This window comes from Oncorhynchus mykiss, chromosome 28 (assembly GCF_013265735.2).
Source record: "Oncorhynchus mykiss isolate Arlee chromosome 28, USDA_OmykA_1.1, whole genome shotgun sequence".
Taxonomy (NCBI): Eukaryota; Metazoa; Chordata; class Actinopteri; order Salmoniformes; family Salmonidae; genus Oncorhynchus; species Oncorhynchus mykiss.
The window spans coordinates 34,796,289-34,811,827 of record NC_048592.1 but is presented as its reverse complement, the minus strand read 5'-3'; the positions used below and the strand labels follow the sequence as shown (position 1 = coordinate 34,811,827).

Genomic DNA, 15,539 nt, shown 5'->3' with positions numbered 1-15,539 from the left:
GTAAGTCTAGACAGCACTAGCTGTAATTATGCCTACAACTATGAAGTTTCAGTCCGCTAGGTGTCTCTCTAGAGCATGGGCATGTCTCTGGGTGACGTGGACATCCCCATGCATGCACCTTATCAACATATGACTAATTCAGTATTACACCATCCCATTCTCTGGGCTCTGTCTGCAATCATAACCAGTAGTATCTACCAGAAATAATGAATCATATCCAGTAGTATCTACCAGGAATAATGAATCATAACCAGTAGTATCTACCAGGAATAATCAATCATAACCAGTAAATACTAATGCTTAATTTGTAAATTACGTCAAAGTGTTGGAATATGAAAATGGTGCCTTCTGGTTTGCTTCATATAAGGAATTTGAAATTATGTATACTTTTACTTTTGATACTAAAGTATATTTAAAACCAACTCATTTTAGACTTCTCAAGTAGTATTTTTATGGGTGACTTTCACTTGAGTCATTTTCTATTAAGGTATCATTACTTTTACTCAAGTATGACAATTTCAGACAACTGGGTACTTTTTCCATCAGTGATTTTGGTATATATATGGTATATATATATATATATATATATATATATATATATATATATATATCATATAAAGTAATAATGGCCAGTATCCAATCCAACAATTTAAGTATGGATTTTCTTACGATCGTAACGATATGTACGTTCGACCTTTTAGCAGCTATCTGGCTCCATACATCTGTGGCATTGTGTTGTGAGACAAAACTGCATATTTTAGAGTGGTATTTTATTGTCCCCGGCACAAGGTGCACTTGTGTAATGATAATGCTGTTTAACAAGCGTGTTCATATGCCACACCTGTCAAATGGATGGATTATCTTGGCAAAGGAGAAATGCTCACTAACAGGGATATTAACAAATCTGTGCACACAATCTGAGCGCAATACATTTTTGAGCATATGGAACATTTCTGGGATCTTTTATTTCAGCTCGTGAAAAATGGGACCAACACTTTACATGTTGAGTTTATATTTTTGTTCAGTATATATTGAGCATTTTTGCTGACCACTGGGCAATGTCCGGTCCCCCTACCAAGATGGCCGGCCCGGTTTTCTAATTGGCTGAGTTTATGCGGCGCAAATTTCCATTCAAAGTCAAACGCGCAAATGTGAGACCCGCTCTGACTCTTGTCAGTCACTCAGTCAAAACAGAAAACGGAATGGTGGTGCCGAAAAAGCAGAAACCAAAAAAGGGCCATAGTAGCCTACGCTGCTAAATGTGTAAAATTAACAGAATTATTTGCTAAAACTTCTGGTTCTGCTGGTCCAAGTCCGTGTCTGTGGGTGCAGTAGAGGTAGGAAGAAAACAGAGAGACGCACCGCACCGCACCACTCACGCACGTTAACCACGTTCTCATCCACAGTTATTATGCAAGTAAAAGTCATTCAAATAAATCCCAACAGCTGTAATGGAAACAGGAAGTGTCAGTACAATTTTATAAATTCCGACAGATCATTTATTCATTCGACATGGTGAGATATTTTTGTGTCGGTAAAATGAATTATGCGAGAAATGGCGGTGAAAACGCCTTTATATGCTAATATTGATATAATAACCATAATATCGAAGTAAACTTGGGAGTCAGGCGATGACATGGTGTGTGGTCCTCCCACGGAATGAGTTTGATGCTCCTAGCCAATAAATGTCGAGGGTCATCTGGTGACATGATGATCGATGCTTGACTGTCGTTTGACAAATACAAATATTCTCGCTCTTATCCATGATAATCTAATCATGTAGACTATCCTACCTGCAGAGTCTACCCACACTGTATCTGCGAGCCGTTGGATAGAGTGCACGTGCCAAATCCAGATGAGGCACATTTGCTATTTAATGCAAGAGTTTGTGACAAAACCATCGGTACAGTTGAACATGAGATGGAAACAGATTGAATATTTAATTTTTCTCCATTTTGTGTGCACCGCGTAATTATGTACTTCTTTTTATCCACAACAAGTACATTTGGTGGAAACACACCACTACCTTTACATGGACACTAATAATTCGATATTAAACGGTTTATGGTAGTAGGCAGATTATGCAATAGTCTTGTAAACACCTTACACTGTTTATTTTTACCGGCGTAAAGTCAAAATCGAAGTAAACGTACGCCGATTAAAACACCGGGTTATCTGAGCAATCTTTCGAATTATTAGGACAAGTAAACGCCTTGACCGGTGTTACAGCGGTGTATCTGATCTGCGCGTGTCCCAGCAGCCGAGCGAGCCTCTCCTTACCTCGGAATTACTGAATGTAAGCGTAGTAGAAGTCGTTTTCAAATACAAACGTTATAAATCCGAAATCAGAATCAAATATGCTTCCCAAAAATAACATGTTCGTTGTACTTGAACGTTTATTTTGATTGGCGATTTTCTGCATTTATCAGTGCCAATCAGGTAACCCGATTTCAGATGTGTCCGTGGAAGTGTAAGAGGATCGTTCTTCTTGCAAATCATGTAAACGTTTTAATCGAACTATTATATAAATCTGTCTATACACAATAATCGCATTATTATGTGCATGTAACCGACTGCTGGGAAAATGTGCATATTTGATCATATTCGCATGAAACTCAGTCGCCAATTGGATGGAAACCTGGCTACTACAAAACCGCTATACAATACAACGTTCGCGTAGGGGTGGTAATCTTGAATTTAGTCTTCTCCAGACAGAATGCAGGTGGATGCATTTTCTTGCTTGATCATGTGACATGCAATTATCCTTGAAATACAGCAGGGGAGATGGGGATACCTAGTCAGTTGAACAACTGAATGCCTCCAACTGAAATGTGTCTTCCGCATTTAACCCAACCCCTCTGAATCAGAGAGGTGCAGGGGGCTGCCTTAATCGACATCCACGTCTTTAGGCACAGAAAAAGCCATATCTCAGACTGGCCAATAAAAATAAAATATTAAGATGGGCAAAAGAACACAGACACTGGACAGAGGAACTCTGCCTAGAAGGCCAGCATCCCAGAGTCGCCTCTTTACTGTTGACGTTGAGACTGGTGTTTTGCGGGTACTATTTAATGAAGCTGCCAGTTGAGGACTTGTGAGGTGTCTGTTCCTCAAACTAGACACTCTAATGTACTTGTCCTCTTGCACAGTGTGTACCGGGGCCTCCCATTCCTCTTTATATTCTGGTTCAAGCCAGTTTGCACTGTTCTGTGAAGGGAGTAGTATACAGTGTTGTACAAGATCTTCAGTTTCTTGTCCATTTCTCACATAGAATAGCCTTCATTTCTCAGAAAAAGCATAAGTTTAAGCATACGTTTCAGAAGAAAGTACTTTGTTTCTGGCAATTTTGAGCCTGTAATCGAACCCACAAATGCTGATGCTCCAGATACTCAACTAGTCTAAAGAAGGCCCGTTTTATTGCTTGTTTAATCAGAACAATAGTTTTCAGCTGTGCTAACATAATTGCAAAAGGATTTTCTAATTAACAATTAGCCTTTTAAAATGATAAACTTGGATTAGCTAACACAACATGCCATTGGAACACTGGAGTGATGGTTGATGATAATAGACCTGTGCGCCTATGTAGTTATTCCATAAAAAATCTACTGTTTCCAGCTACAACAGTCACTTACAACATTAACAAGGTCTACACTGTATTTCTGATCAATTTGACATTATTTTAATGGACAATTTTTTTTGTTGCTTTTCTTTCAAAAACAAGGGACATTTCTAAGTGACCCCAAACGTTTGAATAGTAGTGTGTATATATATATATATAATCACATTTACATAAGTATTCAGACCCTTTACTCAGTACTTTGTTGAAGTACCTTTGGCAGTTATTACAGCTTCGAGTCTTCTTGGGTATGACGCTACAAGCTTGGCACACCTGTATTTGGGGAGTTACTCCCATTATTCTCTGCAGATCCTCTCAAGCTCTGTCAGGTTGGATGAGGAGTGTTGCTGCACAGCTATTTTCAGGTCTCTCCAGAGATGTTCAATATGGTTGAAGTCCGGGCTCTGGCTGGGCCAATCAAGGACATTCAAAGACGTGTCCCGAAGCCACTCCTGCGTTGTCTTGGCTGTGTGCTTAGGGTTGTTGTCCTTTTGGAAGGTAAACCTTTGCCCCAGTCTGAGGTCCCGAGCGCTCTGGAGCTTCACCGTAGGTTTCCTCCAGAGCGCTCAGCATGGCATTCACACCAAAGAGTTCAAACATGGTTTCATCAGACCAGAGATTCTTGTTTCTCATGGTCTGAGAGTATTTAGGTGCCTTTTGGCAAATGCCAAGCGGGCTGTCATGTGCCTTTTACTGAGGGGTCATTTCTGTCTGGCCACCCTACCATAAAGGGGGGGGGGGGGGGGATTTATGTCCCAGTCTGCCCCTGCTATATAGCCAACCTTATGGTTGCTTATGTTACTAAAGCATTATCCATAACTAGCGACAGGAGGGTCTCTACGATTATATCTGCTCATTAAAACCGAAAAATAGGAACAAGTTCAGTAATTGGCATAAGGTCAATTTGAGGTCTACCGTTTTTTATTTCCGATTGTTAGCAGGGATATGAATTTACAGATAGTGCCTCTTGAATCTAATGTCGCACCATCATTCCCATTCACTAAGGACGAGATCTCTTTTTTTACCTTTACTAAACCAGGCAAGTCAGTTAAGAACAAATTATTATTTACAATGACGGCCTAGGAACAGTGGGTTAAATGCCTTGTTGAAGGGCAGAACGACAGCTCGGGGATTCAATCTTGCGACTTTTCGGTTACTAGTCCATCACTCGAACCTCTAGGCTACCTGCCGCACCAAAATAAATCAATAGCATGTTGATACAAATCTATTAGGAGCATGAATAAAGTTTGAGGAATTTTTTTAAAGGAAAATAATATGTTCCTTATTTCATGTGTCAGATTGATCAACATTACTCTGTGTATTGCTGCCAAATGAAATGTGCTTTTTGCAAAAGCCTGTGGGGACCAAACGTTTTATATGGACCGGTGAAATATTATTATTAATATTTAGTCATATTTAGGGAGATTTATATTTTCCACAAATGTTGTGATAAGCTTTATTTGTATTTCGGCAACTATATAATTTGGATTGGTGTGTCATTGATATGCAATCTTGCCTTCTTTTTTTTTTTTGATGTGGCATACATCGGCCTAAATAACAATATAAATGATCCATTGATTCAGGCTAGCTATATAGCTTCAAAATATGTTTTATCTCACGGAATCATTGCATTCATTCTTACAGCTAAGCATTTACCCCGGTTGTTAATGTAACATATCCGGTTGACCTTTACAATTAGCCGCTTTCATTTCGCGAACAAACTGAGTGGACGGCTGGACCGGATAGAAGGAACGAGAATCAAAGGGCATATCGGAAAGGATCCTCTAAACACATTGTTGGCCTGTCTAGAGAGGGACATTGGGAATGTTTTCATTGTCAACATCCGTCCAACCACAGGTAAACAACAAAATAAGTAGCTAGTTAGCAGTAGCGAAGTGCTGTAGACCAGTTAACGTTACAGTAACTAGTTAAGTCATAGTAGCTGTCAATCCTTTCTTCGCAAGTAGTGATGTCTATATAACATTGAGTAATGCTATTGACCCCCCCCCCCAAAAAAGAAATATATATATATATATATATATATATATATATATTAGTTGTGAAGTTTTCAGGGATATCTTGTACATTTTCAAAAGGTTTTAAAATATACTTTTCATCTGTAAAAGGTCATTGGTTAGCTAGATGAGTTAACTTGACCCAGGGTTTGTTTGTGGTCTCCTTGGGGTAGTTGCAGCAATCTAGCTCATTCTCACAGCTAAATTAGCTATTTTAACGTTACGTCAAGCCAACCTTACTTCACAACTGAGAAGAAACTCCTGAAATGTAAGTTAGCTAGTTTATGCTACTATTACGGAATGGCAGGTGGACAGCTTGCTACATTGCAGCGAGGTCTGGACCCGACATGGATCATGATGCAGAGGCAGTCAGGGGTCTGTAGAATAGTATCCCAAGAGCCTTTATTTTAGTAGAGCAGTGCTGTAGGAGGCTATAATAGCTAGCTGGCTGAACTTGATGACTGATTTGTGAAATAATGTAGCTAGACAGTTGTTGGTTTGGTGGCACCTGTGTAGTCTGTTCTGATGCTCATGAGTAGACACTGTCACCTAGAGGGCTGCTGGTGTCAAATCCCAGGTACCGTCTCCTGCCGGTGTGCCCTTGAGCAAAGTATTTTACTCATATAAAGCTCCAGGGGCGGCTGGATGAGCTGATATTAGCCAACTGACCACAATCTGATTTTCAAACATGTTTGATACACTCGAAAGCCATGTACTGAATAAGAACAGAAGAATGGACTTTTTTTTGCTTTTTATTGAGATTTAAAAAAAACATCAAATGTAATACGTCTGACATTTTACTGCAGTAAACTCACACAATTTAGTCACTGAAAACAACTTATTCATACTACGCTCAGACATTAAAGTGTCACCGACAGACGATAACATGATTATAGAAAATGTTGACTAAAATGTGAAGACTCAATTGAGACTAACCTAGAAAAATCTCACACAAGCTGTCCCCGTTTGAAATGTTACTCCTCTGGGCCCAGTTTTCGAAAAAGCATTTTAAGGCTACGTTCATGAGAACCATAGGATCCTATGGCTCTAACTACGAACTTAGCCTTAAGATGCTTTTGGGAAACTGGGCCCAGGTACAATAAAAAAGTAGTTATCAGGACTGACAGCCAATACAGAAGTCTAAATCCTAAAGATCTGAGTAATGTTAAGAAAACTACAAGGATAATATTAGTGAACAAAACCCTCACAGAAGTGAATATCTGTACGTCTTAATGGATACATTTTTAGGGATGTTGAATTGAAAGTTGCACAGTCCAAATAACAACCATTTTAACCCAATACAAAGGTGAATGCAATATCTACACTGAACAAAAATAAAAATTCAACATGAAGTGCAGTTCATATAAGGAAATTAGTCAATTGAAATAAATGAATTAGACCTTTTTTTATCTATGGATTTCACATGACTAGGAATAGATACAGTGCCTTGCGAAAGTATTCGGCCCCCTTGAACTTTGCGACCTTTTGCCACATGATGCTCTCTGCGCTTTTGACGGACCTCTGAGACTATCACAGTGCAGGTGCATTTATACGGAGACTTGATTACACACAGGTGGATTGTATTTATCATCATTAGTCATTTAGGTCAACATTGGATCATTCAGAGATCCTCACTGAACTTCTGGAGAGAGTTTGCTGCACTGAAAGTAAAGGGGCTGAATAATTTTGCACGCCCAATTTTTCAGTTTTTGATTTGTTAAAAAAGTTTGAAATAACCAATAAATGTCGTTCCACTTCATGATTGTGTCCCACTTGTTGTTGATTCTTCACAAAAAATACAATTTTATATCTTTATGTTTGAAGCCTGAAATGTGGCAAAAGGTCGCAAAGTTCAAGGGGGCCGAGGCACTGTATGCATCTTTTGGTCACAGATACCTTTAAAACAAGCAGGGGGTGTGGCTCATAACCAGTCAGTATTTGCCTCATGCAGCGTGACATCTCCTTCGTATAGAGTTGATCAGGCTGTTGATTGTGGCCTGTGGAATGTTGTCCCACTCCTCTTAAATGGCTGTGTGAAGTTGCTGGATATTGGCGGGACCTGGAACATGCTGTTGATCCAGAGGATCCCAAACGTGCTCAATGGGTGACATGTCTGGTGAGTATGGCGGCCATGGAATAACTGGTACGTTTACAGCTTCCAGGAATTGTGTACATTTCTTTGTGACTTGGGGCTGTGCATTTTCATGCCGAAACATGAGGTGATGGCAGCAGGTACATGGCACAACAATGGGCCTCAGGATGTTGTCACAGTATCTCTGTGCGTTCAAATTTCCATCGATAAAATTAAATTGTGGCAATAGCTCTGGTGAACATTGCTGCAGTCAACATTGCACACTCAACTTGTGTGACGACAACCGCACATTTTAGTGGCCGTTTATTGTCCCCAGCACAAGGTGCACTTGTGTAATGAGCATGCTGTTTAATCAGCTTCTTGATATGGCACACCTGTCTGGTGGATGGATTTATCTTAGCAAAGGAGAAATGCTCACTATCAGGACTGTAAACACACATTTTGCACAATTTGAGTTGCTTTTTGTGCGTATTTAAAATGTCTGGGATCTTTTATTTCAGCTCATGAAACATGGGAGCAACACTTTACAAGCTGCGTTTTTTTTTTCTTTTTTCTGTATATGTTCATGACAGTGATCACCCTAACAGGCCACCCTCATCTGATCATGTAGTTTTCTATCAAAAATCAGGCTATAATGGCACACACATTTTTACAAACTAGATAAAGGGGTACCGTCGCTGGCTGAGCTGTCGCCAAACATTATCCTGCTTATGGCACCGATAAAGCTATTACAGTCACTGGGGGTAACTGGCTTTGTGGTGACTTCTCTATATTCTTCCCCGTTTCACTTTCTTCATCCACCCTCCCCGTTTCATCTTCCTGATCACTTTCTTCTACTGGTGGAAATCCTGCTTCCTCTGTTTTGTCTTTGGAGTGAAAGTTGCATTTGACTGGAGGTTCACCGTTGTCCTTATCCTGCTCTGCCCCCCTCTTAACTTTGTTTGCTGCACCAGGGGGACGGCCCCTTTTCCGTGGGCGACCTCTTCCCCTGGGCTCAGTGACTGGAGAATCAATGCGTGGATAGATACGCGGCCTTCCGGGGGACCGCCTTGCTTGGCTTTCCAGTTTTCTATCCTCTTCCCCCTTGGGTGTTAGGCTCTTCCTTGTCGATTCAACTTTACTGGGCGGGCCACGCTTCTTTTTTCGGGGTCGGCCACTCTTCTTTGGGGAGGGGTCATCTGGTTTTCGGGGTAGGCAAGCCGCCGCGAGGCCGATCACCTTCAGTATCTTGGGTTGTGTAAATACTGATCCTTTCGGCCTACCTCTGTTAGGTGTTATGGGGCTACCCAGTAACTTGGACACTGATCCTTTCGGCCTACCTCTATTGGGTGTTATGGGGCTACCCAGTAACTTGGAGACGGATCCTTTTGGCCTACCTCTGTTAGGTGTTATGGGGCTACCCAGTAACTTGGACACTGATCCTTTCGGCCTACCTCTGTTAGGTGTTATGGGGCTACCCAGTAACTTGGACACTGATCCTTTTGGCCTACCTCTGTTAGGTGTTATGGGGCTACCCAGTAACTTGGAGACTGATCCTTTCGGCCTACCTCTATTGGGTGTTATGGGGCTACCCAGTAACTTGGAGACGGATCCTTTTGGCCTACCTCTGTTAGGTGTTATGGGGCTACCCAGTAACTTGGACACTGATCCTTTCGGCCTACCTCTGTTAGGTGTTATGGGGCTACCCAGTAACTTGGACACTGATCCTTTTGGCCTACCTCTGTTAGGTGTTATGGGGCTACCCAGTAACTTGGACACTGATCCTTTTGGCCTACCTCTGTTAGGTGTTATGGGGCTACCCAGTAACTTGGAGACGGATCCTTTTGGCCTACCTCTGTTAGGTGTTATGGGGCTACCCAGTAACTTGGAGACTGATCCTTTCGGCCTACCTCTATTGGGTGTTATGGGGCTACCCAGTAACTTGGAGACTGATCCTTTCGGCCTACCTCTATTGGGTGTTATGGGGCTACCCAGTAACTTGGAGGCCGATCCTTTCGGCCTACCTCTGTTAGGTGTTATGTGACTTGCCCAGAGAAAGCTAGTGGGGTCACTGGGGGTAACTGGATTATTGGGGTCTTCTCTATATTCCACCTTCCACTTTTCACTTTCTTGATCCACCCTCCCGGTTTCATCTTCCTGATCACTTTCTTCCACTGGTGGAAATCCCACTTCCTCGCTTTTTTCTTTGGCGTGGAAGGAGCGTTTGACTGGAGGTTCACTGTTGTTCTTATTCTGCTCTGCCCCCCTCTTAACTTTGTTTGGTGCACCAGGGGGACGGCCCCTTTTCCGTGGGGGACCTTTTCCCCTGGGCTCAGTGACTGGAGAATCATCGCAGGGATAGATACGTGGCCTTCCGCATGGTCTTCTTGGTTGGCTTTCCAGTTTCTTTAGCTCTTCTTCCTCATCGGGTGTTAGTATCTTCTTTGGCCTTCCCCTTTTCTTTGGCCTTCTCCTTTTCAATTGAACTATACTGGGCCGGCCATGCTTATCAAGGGAGAGGTCAACCACTTCTCGAGGTTGGCCTCGCGGCGGCTCGCCCGTCGCCTTCAGTATCTTGCGTTGTGTAAACACTGATCCTTTAGGTCTACCTCTCTTAGGTGTTATGGGGCTACCCAGTAACTTGGAGACCGATCCTTTCGGCCTACCTCTGTTAGGTGTTATGGGGCTACCCAGTAACTTGGAGACCGATCCTTTCGGCCTACCTCTGTTAGGTGTTATGGGGCTACCCAGTAACTTGGAGACCGATCCTTTCGGCCTACCTCTCTTAGGTGTTATGTGACTTGCCCAGAGAAAGCTAGTGGGGTCACTGGGGCTAACTGGCTTCTTGGGGTCTTCTCTATATTCCACCTTCCACTTTTCACTTTCTTGATCCACCCTCCCTGTTTCATCTTCCTGATCACTTTCTTCGACTGGTGGAAATCCTGCTTCCTCTGTTTTGTCTTTGGCGTGGAAGGAGCGTTTGACTGGAGGTTCACCGTTGTCCTTATCCTGCTCTGCCCCCCTCTTAACTTTGTTTGCTGCACCAGGGGGACGGCCCCTTTTCCGTGGGGGACCATCATAGATGGGGGACTTGGTGGCATCCTCCGTCTTGCGTGGGTGACCTCTTCCCCTGGGCTCAGTGACTGGAGAATCAATGCGTGGATAGATACGCGGCCTTCCGGGGGACCGCCTTGCTTGGCTTTCCAGTTTTCTATCCTCTTCCCCCATGGGTGTTAGGCTCTTCCTTGTCGATTCAACTTTACTGGGCGGGCCACGCTTCTTTTTTCGGGGTCGGCCACGCTTCTTTGGGGAGGGGTCATCTGGTTTTCGGGGTAGGCAAGCCGCCGCGAGGCCGATCACCTTCAGCATCTTGGTTTTCATAAACACTGATCCTTTAGGTCTACCTCTCTTAGGTGTTGAGGGGTTACAATTAGACAAGGCATTATCTGACTTGGAGGCCGATCCATATTTGGGTGGCCTACCCCGCCCCCTTTTAGGTGTTGCGAGGTTACTATTGGACAAGGCTTTATCTGACTCTTCACTGCCAGCAACATCTACCTGCACTTCAGAATTGGTTGCCACTTCTTCCACTTCCATTTTAATCTCCATTCCTTCTATTATTTCATCCTGGTTCAGTGCCATTCTCCGATGGACCTGTGATCTTCAGGTGCAACCCACTGTAAAAGACATTGACATGGTTACTTATAAAAAAACATGTAAATTGCCCTGAAATGAAAGACAAATCTACCCAAATATTTTTTTCTTCTGATTCCATGCAATTCTATTAGGACAGCAATAAGGTCAGTGATTTGAAATCGGATATCATTAAGCTGGTCGACCGATACGGTTTGTGGTAAAGGCTGACCTAACCACAGTTAGGTTAAATAACTACACTTTTTATAGGGTTAGGGTTCCCACGCGGTCATATTTCCATGTTACAGAGCTTGTTTGTGGAAAACAGGCAGACATGTGCTAATTGGCTATCTGCTTCTCCGAACACCTGTGTTTAAATGGAAGCACGATGCCATTGGCTGCAACTGTGTTAACAGTGTACAGTAACTGTATATTTAGCATTTGCTTGTTATTTTGTGGTATGAAAGTAGAGGGCTTTGTTTCTAGAACCGTACAGCAATTGAGAATCGATTCACGTTTAGATGGGAGTGTTTGGTTGTTTTGGCTGCCGGAGCTAATTCGCCTCTAAACAGAACATGTAAGGGGTGTAACGTTTAGGGTGGGCTCAGCTCCCCTGAATGCAACAAAAGTCAAACTTGAGGGGGCTCTAAATAATGCTAATTTGAACCATTCTATTCGTTTAAAATGCAGTGGTAAATATTTTAGTTGTAAATATGGAGAAAAACGTGGTTTAAACCATTTATATCCACGTGGCTGCACAAAGTCTTCCTGTCCATGAATGGTACTGTAGAATTCTATCGCTGGCTAGAAAGCGGCACTGTCCACTTGGTGCTGAGCTCCTTTTTAAAAATGCATAGATTTTCCTTTGTACTTCCTAATTTGCCATTTGTTTGCCATGCGTCCTTGATTTAGAAAAAGGTTTATTCCAATGCATTAGATTAATCCGTTGATTCATCATGGTTTGCTTTTGTCAGTCAGCTGTTTTAGAGAACTCATTGCTTTGTTATTCTGCTTTGTTATTCAGGTGCGCCACAGATAATGTTCAGAAGTAGATATTTAGACAACTAGACTCCAACACGCATCCAATCCATTCAACAAGTATATGTTAATGACAGTAGGCCTATAGTAGTTGACTCTTTCCAACACGCATCCAATCCATTCAACAAGTATATATTAACGACAGTAGGCCTATAGTAGTTGACTCTTTCCAACACGCATCCAATCCTTTCAACAAGTATATGTTAATGACAGTAGGCCTATAGTAGTTGACTCTTTCCGTTAGAACCATTCAATTTTGCAACGACATGGGCCTTCATTATTTTGGATTTGTGCACCCACGATGAAATGTTTCATAGGTATAGTGCACTTTCCCGAGATCTCCAAGATCCAGAATTTTGTACAGGGTTTAAGTTCAATTGTTAAATGCTCAATAATGACAACACTCATTAATGTAAGGAAAGAAAGGTAGCATTCAATGAATGAATTATGGACAACTTATCAACTAGGGTGTAAACGTGTTTTTATTCAACTGTTGTATGTCTATTATATTGAATGTAGACTACCTGTTTGTGTAAAATTATCTAGTCTGAGGGCAGGCTACACCGGCAGTGGTGGAGGGTAAACTCCATTTACCCATCTTTTTCAGAAAAATAAGGAGCGTTACTTTTTTCCACGACCAGTATTCAGTTTACCCATCAATGTTCCCTCGTTTTTTCAGGCACTGAGCAAATTTCAGGTCTGCTGAGAGCAAACCTGAACATTGAAAATTCTGCACGTTTTACTGTGAACAACTGAGGTTGTACCCGCGTTAAGTTACAACTAACAGTGGCCAAGTAGGCTACTGTGGCTATTTGATCATAATGTAGGCCTACCATCAAAAACAATGGAGAAAAATGCATCCCATAACATTTTAACATAACATAATTTAGCCTACAGTAGCAGCCAATGTGTGATGTTCAATGAGGCCTACATTACATGAGACTGAACTTAAAAGAAGAAAGAAAACATGCAGGGCTTGACATTAATCCTTCAGACAAGGAGGTGACTGAAAATGTTAAGATGCAAGAAACCACTTTACAAAATGAAATGCATTAGTATTCCTAGGGCCCACCGGGAAGGCAGAGTTTGTTCTTTCAGACACATACAATGTTTCATAATGGCAACAGTTCGCTGAATCGGGTGCACCTACCAAAAACAGCCCGAGATGAATCAAATACGTAAATAGGAACAAGGCTTTATCGTTTTTTTTATTTTTATTTTTTTTACAGGAATGTTTGGCAATCGACTATGAATGCGTTGGAGATCGACCGCTGCTCTGAGTGAAGTTCAATCTTCTGCGGAATAATATTCGTGATCGGCAGTCCCGGGGCTAAAGTTTAGAAATTGTTACCCACCAAAAAAACTAAACGTTTAACAACTTCGTCACCAGTAGGCATATTTTGACGTTCATGGTAATACACGTTATAATCTAGTCTAATGAATTGACCGTGTGTGTGTTATGGTGACCATCCTGTTTTCCCGGGACAGTTTCAGAATTTACAAGTAACAAAACAAGTAAAAAAATTAATTTTAATTTTAATCCATTGCTGTAGACTCAATCAATATGAGCATAATCAATGGCAATCGCCGAGAATGTCATTAGGGACACTTCTTTGTGTTTCGTAAACAGATGTCTTTCTATTCATATGAAATGGCGCGAATATACATGCAATGAAACTGATTTGATGCTGGGGTTATTTGAGTGTACGAACATGCAGTTTACTTTAAGTATTTTGTTTGACAAACATTAAGACGACTTGTTGTTTATGCAAAATTAAAAAAATAAATAATAAGTAATTGACGTCTTTATTAGGCCCATAAGACCACGAATTGCACAATGTAATTCGCACTCTGAACATTAGCACGGTAGCTAACGTTACACCATGTTGATTGTTAATGACATTGAACGTTTTTAGGATATCAAATTATTTTGCATGGCATAAATGTCCACATTGTGTTATTCTACCCCCACAACACACGTATTACACAGGCAACAAAGCAGTATGATGAGAAAAGGCGTATATTATGCACAAGCTCGGTTTGCTCAAAAAAAAACGCAAGTGTCTCCAACGTTAACGCTACTGATGTTAGCGAGTAGCTAACGTTAGCTAGCAACACTGCAGCTGCAAGGAGAAACATTTGTGACCGACGTTAGCAGGCTAGCCAGCTCGTATAGCGTTTTTAACCTCAACAGTGCCGCCATAATTGTAGATTACACACAAGTGCATGGTAGTAAAGCTAGCTGTAGCCAGGTTGGATAATCAATTATGCTAGCTAGCGTTAGCTTTGTTTGCTAGTTACATTAGCTTCTTGATTACTATGTTTTTTTTTTATGTAACCTTTTATTTAGCTCCTTGATTTGCTAGCGTTAGTTGAGTTTAAAAAATATATATATATATATACGGCATTCATGCATTACCTTGGGAAAATCCTTCGTTTCACCACATGAAGCTCTATAAATGGTTCTCTGTCGTTGTTGTTAGCCACCACGTCTGAGGAGACAAAAAAAAGCTTAATCTTTACAACCGAATTTGAATTTGCAACCGCTTCCGGTCCACCCCAGGTTCATCGAACTAAATGCAAATTATACTCTTTGAAAAAATAATGTAAAAATACATATTTTCATTTCCGAATCTACCACAGATAAAATGGCTTCGTTATCAGTATATTTTTCTTCTACTTTGTTCTTCTGTGGGGTTTCATGACGATTGGCGTGGTTTTGTTCTGCTCACAGTATTTACTATAGGATACTGGCCATTATTACTTTATCTGAGATATATATATCATAATCACTGATGGAAAAAGTACCCAATTGACATACTTGAGTAAAAGTAATGATACCTTAATAGGAAATGACTTAAGTGAAAGTCACCCATAAAAATACTACTTGAGAAGTCTAAAATGAGTTGGTTTTAAATATACTTTAGTATCAAAAGTAAAAGTATACATCATTTCAAATTCCTTATATGAAGCAAACCAGAAGGCACCATTTTCAAAACATTTTTTTTTAAATTTACGTATAGTCGGGGTACATTCCAACACTTTGACGTAATTTAGAAATGAAGCATTAGTGTTTACTGGTTATACTTTGGGAGAGTCCCACATTGTGCATGACTGTGTGTTGTGGGACACAGTTTAAAAGGGTTTCATACTAAACAGCAATTAG

The 15,539-nt window shown here is 41.2% G+C and overlaps 2 protein-coding genes across 6 annotated transcripts in view; one reads left to right on the top strand and one right to left on the bottom strand.

Moving 5' to 3' along the window:
* The first annotated feature begins 5,013 nt into the window (after positions 1–5,013).
* LOC110509071 (ATP-dependent zinc metalloprotease YME1L1-like) overlaps positions 5,014–15,539 on the top strand; it is a 33,060-nt gene continuing 22,534 nt past the window's right edge. Inside the window, exon 1 of one of the 2 annotated variants that reach the window (XM_036966439.1) lies at positions 5,014–5,473. In XM_036966439.1, the coding sequence (XP_036822334.1) occupies positions 5,441–5,473 (33 nt within the window). In that variant the 5' untranslated portion in view covers positions 5,014–5,440. The remainder of the gene's footprint in view (positions 5,474–15,539) is intronic. The other variant, XM_036966438.1, reaches the window with a different exon arrangement.
* Positions 8,243–15,096, bottom strand: LOC110509069 (zinc finger CCCH domain-containing protein 18). 4 transcript variants are annotated; one of them, XM_036966437.1, is made up of 3 exons: positions 14,793–15,096; positions 9,694–11,379; positions 8,243–9,636 (listed from the first exon to the last, which is right to left on the bottom strand). In XM_036966437.1, the coding sequence occupies exons 2-3, from the start codon at positions 11,342–11,344 to the stop codon at positions 8,432–8,434; spliced, it is 2,856 nt and encodes a 951-aa protein (XP_036822332.1). In that variant the 5' UTR covers positions 11,345–11,379; positions 14,793–15,096; the 3' UTR covers positions 8,243–8,431. The 4 variants fall into 4 exon arrangements, with proteins under 4 accessions (XP_036822332.1, XP_036822331.1, XP_036822330.1 ...); XM_036966436.1 differs by having other exon boundaries at positions 8,243–9,669; positions 9,727–11,379; XM_036966435.1 differs by having other exon boundaries at positions 8,243–10,425; positions 10,483–11,379.

Coding starts and splice junctions, on each gene's coding strand:
- LOC110509069 (XM_036966434.1), bottom strand. CDS start 11,344: ATGGCACTGAACCAGGATGAAATAATAGAAGGAATGGAGATTAAAATG.